At 33.5% G+C, this 13,284-nt stretch overlaps 1 protein-coding gene across 10 annotated transcripts in view; it reads right to left on the reverse strand.

Annotated features, from left to right (window-relative positions):
• Positions 1-13,284, reverse strand: part of RUNX1T1 (RUNX1 partner transcriptional co-repressor 1) — a 172,122-nt gene that overhangs the window by 43,103 nt on the left and 115,735 nt on the right. For all 10 annotated transcript variants that reach the window (XM_031946974.1, XM_031946975.1, XM_023496385.1 and 7 more), the window contains 2 exons: positions 11,658-11,839; positions 119-369 (listed from right to left, as the gene is read on the reverse strand). In XM_031946974.1, the coding sequence (XP_031802834.1) occupies positions 119-369; positions 11,658-11,839 (433 nt within the window). The remainder of the gene's footprint in view (positions 1-118; positions 370-11,657; positions 11,840-13,284) is intronic.

A 13,284-nucleotide genomic window follows, 5' to 3' on the forward strand; every position in this document is an offset into this window, starting at 1 on the left:
GCAAAAAAAAAGGAAAAAAAATCAATTCAGTAAGAAATTGAAATAAAAGTAGAAAATAGTTTTTAAAAAGTTTTATTCTTTAAATTAAAGCATGTAAATATTAGGAATCCATTCTTACCCATAGGTCTGTTCCTGTCCCTGAGGTCCCTGTGGTTGGGGTGTCGGTAGGAGTCCCTGTAGTGGTGGGCAATGGCCATATCATCCAAACGATAATGCTGAGGTGGCGGTGGGGTGGGGTGAGGCAGGCCATTGGGCTGGTAAGATAAGCCATTATTTGGACTGTACCGCTGGCCTGGGCTAATAGTGCATGGCCGCTTGCTTGGATGCTCTGAGTGCAAAGGCTCTCTGTCAAAGCCATTTTCTTTGGTTCTGAAGATGGAAACAAAAAAGTTTGTATCATAATTTACTGTAGAACCAGTGTTTATAGACACTGCTATTGGAATCCTAGACATTTTCTGTTAGAGAACATTTTGCTATTTAGAATTTAAGTTCAGAATTTTAGAGGAATGGATCATCAGGGAAATCTAGGGAGAGGCCAAAATAATCATGGAAACAAAGATATTAGAGGCAATTTCACTTCTCATTTGAAGCTAACTTTCACAGGTTCAATGTACTTGAATTGATAACAAATGATCTACAATCTATATTTATCTCTGAAGGATGATATTTTCCATCAAAAGTTAAATTTCCGGTCCTTGAGTACTAGATAGATTTGCTCTTTGATAAATCATCACTGCACAATAATAGACAGGAGTAACTTATCACCACCTAACCTTTTTTAAAAACCAAACTTGGGCCAGATTTTCATGCAAAAATAAATTCATATATAGAACAAATTAAGCATACACAGAAAATAATAAAATAAATATTGTACTTTTACTACCACAACAAAGGCAAACAAGAAATTCAGAATTTCAGAGATGAAAAAAGAACTTTAAAGATCATCTATACAACCTACCAGCCCCAAGCACCTTCCTTTCTCATGGAAGAAACTGTGACCTAAAGAAATAAGAGTGATCTGCCTGCTCAAGGTCACATAACAAGTTTGTATCAAGCAGAGACAACCTAGCTGATCTGCTAGCTCAGTTCACTGCATACCACAGTTCTATCATACTACATTACCTCTATTCATCATTTTTTGAGATCTGTTTTAAAATGGAAAATACTACATAAACCTAAAATAATTTTAACATTTAATATTCCTTAGTTACCTACCAAAATCATCAATGAGAGAGTTGAACAAGCTTTGGATAAGTGCTTCCTATGTGCCAGGCACTGTGTTAAGCAGAAATAAAAGGTAAAAGGCAACCATGATTTCAAGGAGCTCACAGTCTTATATAGAAAATAACATGCAAAAAAATAAATAAATAAATAAAAAAGCACAATTCGGTATGCTGGATAAACCTGAGATAAATCAACAATGGAAAGTCAGTAGTATTAAGAAGGATCAGGGAAGGCTTCTTGTAAAAGATGAGATTTTATCTGAAACTTGAAAGAAGCCAAGTGAGTCAAGAGTTAGAGATGGGAAAGAAGGGAACAGAGGCCACTGTGAACTGCCAGTCAAAATGCCTGGCGTACAGAAATGGAGTGTGTTGTTTTGTTTCATGAATAAGAAGGCAAGAAGATTAGGTAATCTAGACAACAAGCTAATGGATTCACCCATAAAATAAAAGATTCTACAGGTTAGATAGTAAATCGCATGGCCTAGTTAGACAAAATGAAGAAACTATCCCCCCTCCACAAAACATTCAAGACAGATGCAATTCTAAAGAGTTTGTCACATTAGTACAAAATATACTAAACTCTTTTTATGTGATTGTTTGCTAGGAACCTAATAGCAAAAAAGTCCTTGGTAGACGTTTGAAACATTTTGGAATGGGATCAAAGGGCTTAGATAAATAAGAGTATGAGAAGTATCAAAAGGATTATATAACGAGCTGCTGCTTTGGAAAGCCTCTGAGAAGGATCACCATCAATGTTGCTCTTCCTCTTTCAAGTTCATTTTCCTCCAAAGGCACAACAGAAACTAGGCAAAACTTTTAAGTCTTTCAAGTTACATGTATGAAATGTGTGCAGAATAACGGCATGGTACAGTTTTTAATCCATAATGGTATGTGGTTAGAGTTGACTGAATGACAGTTTTGAATGACTGATAGATGTCAACCTGATGGGAGGTGGTATCCTGCAAGAATATATGCAGAATCCTGTTCCATTAAAAGTGTTTTTTGTTTTGTTTTGTTTTGAATAGCTTAAAGAAAGACTAAAATATTACACATCAAATTTGCAAATGACAAGAATTCTGTTAGCTAAAAGAATGGATGGCAATTAATATTCAAGAAGATTGTAATTGGCTATGAGTGAAATCTAATATCATGAAATTAAAGGGCAATACAACTAAACTGCAATTTAAAAGTAGCAACATTACAAAAAAGTACATGTATGTTTCTGAATATGTAGGTACATATACAGATACATGCAGAACAAAATAAATTCCTTGACATCAGATATTATTTCTTCTTTTTTAAATGCTTCATTACTGCCTGGCACAATGGATGTTTAATATTAATAAATACTTGTTTATGTCTAGGTGTGTATGCATGTATATATGCACTGTTGGGAATGTAGGTGGTTAGGGAAGAAGTTTCCAAGCAATTATTTATCAGTAAGAAGAATTCCTATGCATGGAATATTCTTCTAAGACAGATAGGTATTTTTTTTTCTGTAACTTGCTGATTTAGAATTTCCTATGACATAGAGAGATCAAGTGATTTTTTACCAGGATCACAGTTAATACATGGCAAAAAAAAAAAAAAAAAAGGTTTGAAATCCTGACACTAAGGATTTCCTCATTATCACACTGTTCCTTTATTTATATAGATATAAATTATATCTCAAATTTTTATAGTAATTACTACATTATACTGCATCTTGTAATCTTTCCCTTTTTTCCTATTCTAAAATCTCTCTATGTATGGTAAACAACTATGTGAAAATAGATCAAAGATATTAAGATCAATTATATCCTGTTATTTAAAAAAAAAATTGTTGGGGTTTTCTTGACAGAAATGCTGAAGTGGTTTGCCATTGCCTTTTCCAGCTCATTTTACAAATTAGAAAACAGAGGCAAATAAAGTTAAATAACTTGCCCAGTGTTACACACTTAGCTTAGGCTAAATTTATCTTAGGAAAATGAATGTTCCTAACTCCAAGCTCAGCACTCTATTCCACTAGGCCATCCAGATACTGCATTGAAAAACATAAACCATCAAAAATTCTTGATTATTCAAAATTATTAGGAAGTGAAATCCTGACTAAAACTTTTCTGCAAAATTTCATGTCTATAGTACAGTACAATAATAACTGTAATTGTACTGTACTATAGACATGAATGTGGAGGTAGAAATAACATGGGACAATTATTCAACAGATTATGTATACAGAGACTGAGCTTCAGATACTCAATACACAGTAGTAACCACATCAAAAACTACTATTCATTCCTAAATTCAACAAATATTTGTCCAGTAGAAAACACAAAAATGAATATGGTATTCATTGCCTCTTCACTCAGAATATTCTGAGCCAAAAGGATGTGGGTTTAAGCTTCATGTCTGACACAGACTGGGTGATTGACCCCGGTCATTTAATTCATTTAATATCTCAGGGCTTTAGGCCAATAGAGTAAAACTCAAACAGAAATGTGGTCCATTAAACAGTGCCCTAAGGATTCCTGAAAGATGCACATTAACTTTGAAAACCACATATAACCATTATTTATATTTTGTTGTATTTTTATTTTGCTAAATATTTCTCTACTGTGTTTTAATCTGTGCAAAGTGTTTGGCAGTTCTACTTTAGGAAACTCTTGACAGAGTTGAGTTCCCTATGTCAATGACATCACAGGTCTAATCTTTATTACTTCCCCCAAGGTGTTGAAAAGAGCTAGGTTACATAAAAGAATGGAGTCAACAAAGTTGCAGTCAGGGAACAAAGAAAGCATCATAGTCTAGCACTGCTAAAGAACTGAACATGTAGCAATGTGAAGAAAAAGATCACAGTGTGCAAACTTCACATTTGCAAATGAAAAAAGTTAAGAACTAAAAAAAAGTTTAAGTAATTTGGTTACTGGCAGAAAGGCACTCACAGACCTGGGATTTGAATCCAAATCTTTTGCCTTCAGATCTAGCCTTTCTTTTATTGTATATCATGCTGTCTTTTTGAAAGATGGAGGCTATATGAAGGTTTTTAAATTAAATTGACTCTAGATGAATGTCTTTAAATTACTTAATTTGTAAAAGATTTTTGTATAAACAAAACCAATGCAGCCAAGATTAGAAGGGAGGCAAAAAACTGGGAAATTTTTTTTTCATTCAATGTTTCTGATAAAGGACCCATTTTTAAAATATTGAGTCATTATAGGACTCAAATTTATAGGAATACAAGCCATTCCCCAGCTTCATATCAAAGGATGTGGACAATTTTCAGACAAAGAAATTAGAGCCATTTCTAGACATATTTAAAAAAAAACACACTCTAAATCACTATTTGAGAAATGCAAACTAAAACATTTCTGAGGTACAATGTCACAATCATTCAGATTGGCTAAGATGACAAGATAAAATGATAGATGTTGGAGGACAAGTAGGAAAATTGGGACACTAATACACTGTTGGTGGAGTTGTGAACTGATCCAACCATTCTGGAGAGCAATTTGGAACTATACCCAAAGGGCTAACAAACTGTGCATACTCTTTGATCCAGAAGTATTTCTACTGGGTCTGTATCCCAAAGAGATCATAAAAAAGGGAAAAGGACCCACATGTGCAAAAATGTTTGTAGCAGCTCTTTTTTGTAGGGGCAAGAAACTGGAAACTGAATGGATGCCCATCAGTTGGAGAATGGCTGAATAAGTAATGGCATATGAATGTTTTGGAATATTATTGTTCTAAAAGAAATGATAAGCAAGATGATTTCAAAAAAGCCTGGAAAGACTTACCAAGAGAACATTGTACACAGTAACAACAGGATTAAGTGATGATCAACTAATGGGACTTGGCTCTTTTCAATAATGACGTGATTCAAGGCAATTCCAATAGACTTGTGATAGAAAGAGCCATCTGCATCCAGAGAGAACACTATGAAGACTGAATGTGGATCACAGCATAGTATTTCACCTTTTCATTGTTATTTGTTTACCTGTCTTTTTTTTTTTCTTTCTCATTTTTTTTCCTTTTGATCTGAATTTTCTTGCTCATCATGATAAATGTGGAAAAATGATTAGAAGAATAGCACATGTTTAGCCTGTAATGGATTGCTTGCTGTCCAGCAGAGGAGGAAGTTGAGGAGGGAGGGAGAAAAATTTGGAAAACAAGGTTTTGCAGAGGTAAATGTTGAAAACTATTATTGCATGCATTTTGAAAAATAAAAAGCTTTTGTTATAGAAAAATAAATACTTTATTTGCTAATATGTAAATACAATTGTATTTCACTTTATTGTGAACTGAGATGTATATGAAAAATTTCTACAATGTGCTCATTCTTTTTTTTTTTTTGAAATTACAAGGTGAAAAATTCACTGTGTGAAATTATATGAATCAATCCATACTCGAGCAAGTTCATTTAAAAATAATGACAGTTCCGATAAATCTTGCCCAAAATTTAGGTTGGCTAAATTAATTTCTTTTGGAGTATAGGGAATTCATTAATTTGCAAAATTAGGGAAAAAATTCCAATGGCAGATTAGTAAGTATTGTTACAAATACCAAATCCCAATAATTCAAATAACATTTGCTGCTAAAATAGACAAATTCTTTGTCATTTTCATCTCTTCACTTTCAAATTTATTCCTTAATCCAAGAAATTTGGAAATCTCCAGTTGGTTTTCTGTTTCTAAATGTTCTTTAATGTAGCATCAGTCATAGTTGTGGGCATAGTTATTCTGCTAATATGGGTATGTGTCTATAATTAACATATAAAAATGATATATAAATGCTAGCTATTGAAATTAGTATAACTTTCCCTCAAAAAATTATGGATAAATCTTTAAAAATTCTTATTTGAACTTGGTTCACAATGTTTCTTCTACTACTCAGTTATACTATTTGCATATCTAAATTTCAACTAGATAAAAAGAATCAAATCTGGCTGTAACAACAGCTATCTATTTCTAAACAATTTAACATTTCTGAGCCTCAGTTGTCTCCCATGTAACATGAAATGGTAAATAAATAACCACCATCTTTAGTTATTACAGAGAATTAATGAAATTATCCCAACATTGAAGTCTATGTAGGAAAATCAATGCATTCAGGTATTAGAAGGGAAAGATTGTATTTAAAAACATGTATTTTTCTAATGATGTTTAATGGAGGAAATAAAAGGTTGCATTTTATGCATAAATGCATAAAATGGGCACTTATTGAAAAATATATTTAATGAAGGAATCATTGCTTATTTCAAATAACTTGAAGTATAATAAAATAAAAATTTTCTGCTAAGTCATTGGGCATTTAGGATGATATCCTAAACAGCAAATGCAACAAAGAAGATATGAATAAACAAATAAAAGTATTAATTATAAAATCTTTGTTTTCACCTATTGCCATAGGTCCCTTCATGCTGAAGAAGTAAGGGTGGGAAAGGGAGATAGGACAGAAGGAAATCTTCAATACTTTTCAGTACCCTAAGACTTTATAGAAACTTGACATGGTATACTTGGTTCTTCCACTTAACTTCCCAATCTTTATGGAAGTGAAATGATGCATTTCATGAGTCATTTCAGTGAGTAGATTTAAAAGAGTGTTCTTAACCTCTCACCTTTACCTCTTGTGAACTTTTCACTTCATTAAAAAAAAAAAGTTATATGCTCATATTCTCCAGATTCTAAGGGCAAAAATAGATTCCAAAAGTAGAATGGCAAAGGGATCCAAAGAATTTACCTTTCATCTGTTTAGAAAGCATGGAAATTACATTTATATCTTAGTTATTTTTCCCATTATTTTAGACTAAGGGTCAGACAAACTTATGTTCCCTGAGAAAAGCGGGAGATTATTTCATTCTTGTTTATGTATCCCTACAACACCTAAGAACGCAGTGAACCCTCAACAAATGTTCATAGGAATGAAAATTCTAGATTCTTTTTTTTTCAGTTGGGGTACAATATTCTACAACTGTGCTACAAACTGAACACAGCTGCTCAAGGACCCCCTCTCCAGAGTAAATAAAAATAGATCAAATCTCATGTTTTCACACTGAGAAAATCATTTTCATCAATGGCCCTAGAGGATTCATTTCTCCATAAATAACAATAATTGTTAAATAAAACATAAGCAGTTACTCTGCTATTTAAGGTGAGTAGAAAAACAGAAGTAAATTCAATCTGCCAAAACTTTCTTCCCAAAAGCTGAAGACTAATAGATTAAATCAGGAGTCTAAGGATTGAAGCCTCCAAAGTTGTAAACAAAAATAAAGGAGCACTTTTGTCCATGACATGTCAGGAACAAATTGCCCAAATGTGTTTTCTCCTCCTCAGGTGTCAGTTTCTTCCCTCTGTCAGTGACTGACAGTTCCCAGTGTTATTGCAGAAACAGATTGATCTTTTTAATGAGCCAGTTTAATAGACTCCAAAATCTCACCGTGGCTGCTCATCCATGTCAGACCATATGCACCAACAAAACATTCAGTAAAAGGGGGAAAAAAACCCTCAAAACAAAATAAAACAAACAAGCAAAGAAAAGCTTTGCTGTCAGATCTTTCTATATTCTATAAAATTTCATACTGTAGATTTGGATGTACAGATAAATTACTAGCAAAGGGAAAATGCATATGCAAACAAGATGCAGAAAATGTATGCAAAAAAAAAATGCTGTCAGGGACCATATTTTCTTGGATCTACTCAATTCCCATAAGATATAAATGTATTTACACAACACGTTCTCATCATCCCTCCTCCTAACTTTGAAGGAATGGGGAAAAGAACCTCATTTAGCATCTTGTCTTCATAATATATATTTTAGAATTACATTGGATTGATATAAGTTGAACCCAGATATCACTATGTAAATCTTAATTTCAGTGAACACTCATATTTAATTTAAAAAAGCAATGTTAACTTCGTTTCAACTATAAGAGAATTTTGTGTGCATAAATACTGGTATCCTTAGCTATCATTTTTTGTCAAAATCCAGTTTTAGGAGGGCTAAATAGCTGAGTAAAATTGAAGACATGTTTTAAACAGTACTATATAGTATGTTGACTAACTTTTACATGTAATTCTTAACATAAAGTCCATTACAAAGAAAGTCTACAGGGTACCTAGATGGCACAGTGGATAGAGTACTGGTCCTGAAGTCAAGAGGACCTGAATTAGAATCCAGCCTCAGACACTTAACACTTAGTGGGTGGGTGACTCTGAGAAAGTCACCTAACTTCAATTGTCTTGCAAAAAAGAAAAAAGAAAAAGGGAATAAAAAGCCTAAATCCAAATTATATATCAAAAGTTCATGTTATTTATAATAATTGTAGTACAGGGAGAGAATTCCAAATTATGATGCAAATTTTAGATTGTCTGCTCTGAAATGAATTCTGCTAAGAAAATACTTATACTTACTTTAGTTGCCTAATAAACCATCATCTCATGATTTGCACCTTTCTCAAATGTCAAACATGTTATCCCTTTTTCCAATAGAACAGTAGAATATCCATCCCAATAGAAAGGATGTGAGCTAAAAGTGTTAGAAAGCTCCTGATTGAATGACCATTAGCAAAAGAGTAGTTGTTAATGATTTGATGTCAATTTGCAGAAAAGTCCCTAGAAAAGAGCCACAAGAATTAGTGCTTGGCTCTAGGTTCTGCAACATTTCTATCAATCACTTGAATAGTACCACCTATGGCATATTTATTAAAGTAAGCAGAAGCCAAAAAACTAAATGAAATGGTAACACATAGGAAAACTCTATGTATACGAGAAGATTCTGAATGTATTGTAAGTCAAATCTTAGTAAGATGAAATCTAATTGAGATATATACAAGACTTTAAACCCAACTTATTCCCAAAATGGTTTTTACAAATACAAAACAGGGGTGATATACCTGAAAAGGACTTTATTTGAAAAAGATCTGGGGCTTAAGAATCCAATCAACAGTAGGACATGGATGTCAAAAAACATAACTACTCTAATATAATAGCATTAAGCAAGGCATAGAATCCAAAACTAGGCAATGGAATAAAATATAGTAAGGAATGAAAAATTTATATTTGAAGAGACTTTAGAGGCCATCTAATACAATGCTCCCACCAAGCAGTGCATAGCTAGTCTCAGATACAAAATCTGACCCAGGATTTTCTAGCTCTCTCCAGGTACTACACTATTACTGTACAAGATGTAAACAATTACCATACAAAGAGCTGTGAAGAATACAAAGGAAAAGTCCAGGTAAAACAGAAGGACGACTTAGAGGAATGACTCATACATATGGCAGGTGGGAGAAAAACATTGCCTTGAAGAAGAAAGTATCTAAGTAGTGTCTTAAAGAAAAAGAGGGTTTTCAATAAGTGAAGATAATGAGTCTGTACATTTTAAACAGGGGGAAATGTACTCAAAGCACATGCATAACGATACGGGATCAGACAGGAAAATAAGCAGAACAAAATAGACTTGAATCTAGTTTGAGTGAAAGACAAAAAATAGTTTAAGAAAGATGGCTCAAGCAATTTGGAACTACGCTCAAAAAGTTATCAAACTGTGCATACTCTTTGATCCAGCAGTGTTTCTACTGGGCTTATACCCCAAAGAGATACTAAAGAAGGGAAAGGGACCTGTATGTGCCAAAATATTTGTGGCAGCCCTCTTTGTAGTGGCTAGAAGCTGGAAAATGAATGGATGCTCATCAATTGGAGAATGGTTGAGTAAATTGTGGTATGAATGTTATGGAATATTATTGTTCTGTAAGAAATGACCAGCAGGATGAATACAGAGAGAATTGGCAAGACTTACATGAACTGATGCTAAGTGAAATGAGCAGAACCAGGAGATCATTATATACCTCAAGAACGATCACTGCATGAGGATGTATTTTGATGGAAGTGGATTTCTTCAACAAAGAGATCTAACTCAGTTTCAATTGATCAAGGATGGACAGAAGCAGCTACACCCAAAGAAAGAACACTGGGAAATGAATGTAAACTGCTAGCATTTTTGTCTTTCTTCCCAGGTTATTTTTACCTTCTGAATCTAATTCTTCCTGTTCAACAAGAGAACTGTTCGGTTCTGCACACATATATTGTATCTAGGATACACTGTGACATATTTAACTTGTATAGGATTGCTTGCCACCTAGGGGAGGGGGTGGAGGGAGAGAGGGGAAAAAAATCGGAACAGAAGTGGTGCAAGGGATAATGTTGCAAAAAATTACCCAGGCATGGGCTCTGTCAATAAAAAGTTATGATGATGATGACAATAATAATAATAATAATAATAATAATAATAATAATAATAAGACTCAAAAGCTAGGTCTGAATTGGATGTTGGAGTCTTAATACAGTCTTAAAATGGATATTTTCCTACATAAATAATAGGAAGCCACTAAATGTTTTTGAGTAGAGGATGGTTGTGATCAAAGTGGTAAATGGTACCAAGTTCAATGTACACTCAAATTTGAGCAAGAAAATATTTGCAGAAATAAGAAACTATGGGTGACAGGAACTTAAAAATGGCTTAAAATGTCAGGTTTAGAATATGTTAAAAGTGTTCTGATAATTCATCAATTTTAAAAAAGCATTTTTCAAGTACTTATTATGTGTCATCTATTAGATTAAATGCAAGGGATACAAAAAGAAAACTATTTAAAAATAAGTAAAGAAATAAGTTAACCTCAAACAAATGACTTTTAATCTCAACAGATATAACTGAAGAAAAGGAGCTAATTTAAGGTGTTAAAGTGGTAAAAAAAAAAAAAAAAGACACATACAGAAAAAGGTAAATAGTTCATTTTGGCAGATGCATAGAAGAACAATACATATTTATGTTTCTGATCAGACACAGTGATTTTTGGAGTAAAGCTTAAAAACTTAAAAAACGTCTCAGGAATAATGACACTGTTTCTATTCAGTAAAGACAAGTAAGAAAAAGAATCAACATCTTAAGTAGATAGGATAGAATGCTGCAGAAAAAGGCCACAATATTTAGCCACAGTAACTGAATTTGTAAAAGCACTTTTTTATACTTTACATGGTTTTACTCATCTGTTCACCAAAATAATTGCATTAGGAAAGTCTAACAGATAGTCTCTTAATTTGACATAAGAAGAAAATAAAGGGCAGGTGGAGGCTCTCTCGCCAAGTCCCCAGAATTCATAAGCATCCTAACTGGGATTTGAACTCAGCTTTCTCCTAACTCTGTATCCAGTATTTTCCCCACTAGATTAAGATTATTCTATCCCTTAAGATGTTAGGAAATACAAACAGTGAATTCATTATATTTTAACTTCTTTTTATTTAAATTTCTTAGTTTTTAATTTTAATAATAAAGAGCTTTTCCAGACCTAGGTATCAGGAGTCTGGCTCTCTCAGAACTCTTCTAGCTCTGTATGTGTGATGCTATAACTGACCATATTTCTAAGACCATCCCCTTCTACGGTTCTCTCTCAGCTCCTCTCACCTGTCTGGAGTTCGCCTCTTCCCGTTTTCGTTCACATCGAGAAGCAGCTCTGAGGAATCAACAGGTGAGGTGGTGTTGGCATCCAGGAGCAGCTGTTCGTGTTGAGCGAGGTACTGGGCAGGGTTCTGTTTGGCCAATCTTGCGCAGTGCAGGAGCTCCCGTTGGAGAAGAGGGAGGTTGGCCTGCAAAAGCATTTCAGAGAGAAGAAAAAGATGGGCCAGGCTGTTCCACCTGAGACCAAGCACCTGAATCCCACTGCAGACAAAGTCTTGAGCTGGCTGAGCTCAAGAAACCACCTCCTCTTTTAAGCATAAGTTTTCAAGATGCCAGGTAAAAACACTTGTGCCTAGGACTGTGTGAAAACATAATCGACGCTTTTACCAGCTACTTCTTCTATCCCCAATATTTAGGACTCCAAACTACATGTAAATCCATGATGGAAACTGGAATAAGAAAAAAAAAATACCAAAGTAGAACAAAATTTTGAAGTTATTCAAGATTACAGCACTGCCCCAGGTCACCTAATAATAAGCCACGATAGGAGTGGATATATGAAGTACTCATGTCATGTTTGAAATATAAATACATTTTTAGAAAATCTTTTGTAAAGTACTTACTATGTATCACACACTGTTTTATGTACTAGGGATACAAATACAAAGAATGAAACAATTCATACTCTGAAAGAGCTTATATTCTATTTGATAAATATAACATTTATAAATGTAAATATATATGCGTGTGTGTGTGTGTGTAGTTTAAATATAACGAAAATAAAATACAAGGTAGTTAAAGACAGAGAGAACTAGTAATTGGGGGAAATGGGAAAGGTTTCATATGGAAGACGATGCTGGGGTTGCACCTTAAAGGAAAAAAAAGGATTTTATAAAGCAGAGTAAAGGAGGAGTGCCTTCCAGACATGGGAGATGACCAAAAGATCAATGCTAATTCTTTTTTTTAGAATTAGAAGTTTTTTTTTAATTAAGAGACCACAAAGGCTAGTTTTTTAAGTATTCAAACATACTAAATTGAGGATCCTTCAAAGATCCACTCAAAGACAACTTCCTACAGGAAGCCCCCAATTGTTAGTGGTCTATTCTTCCAGCTTATCTGCTTAAATAAAGTTTTCCTCAGTAAAATGTACTCTTTTTCAAGACAGGGACTGTTTTCCTTCCTGTTTCTGTATTCTAACACCTTGCCCAGAACCTTGGTCATTTATTAATACATAATAATTAATAATTAAAATTGGCTATACTGAATTGGATTTTTGCAACATTAAGTTTACTAGTGCCTCTGACATGTGATTCAATCAAAGAAATATATCTAAAGGTATAATATATTCTAGTGAAAAGCAAATTACTAAATTAAAATTTTAAGTTCTACAAAGATGATATAACAGGATATATCATGACAATCTCATATACTAGTTTAAACAAAATTAAAAATTTTCTTTTTGAGAAAACCTTTAATTTATCTGCACTTCACTTATGTCAAGGCAGAAAAAAAAAGTTATATCAAAGACATAGTTAAGGAAGAGTATGAAGAATCATTAAGTGGATTTCTCCTGGTTTAAAATTTTGAGGGTGTGGGGAAACTGAGGGAAAGGTATGTGAAGCAATGTTTCCCG

Source organism: Sarcophilus harrisii, chromosome 1 (assembly GCF_902635505.1).
Source record: "Sarcophilus harrisii chromosome 1, mSarHar1.11, whole genome shotgun sequence".
Taxonomy (NCBI): Eukaryota; Metazoa; Chordata; class Mammalia; order Dasyuromorphia; family Dasyuridae; genus Sarcophilus; species Sarcophilus harrisii.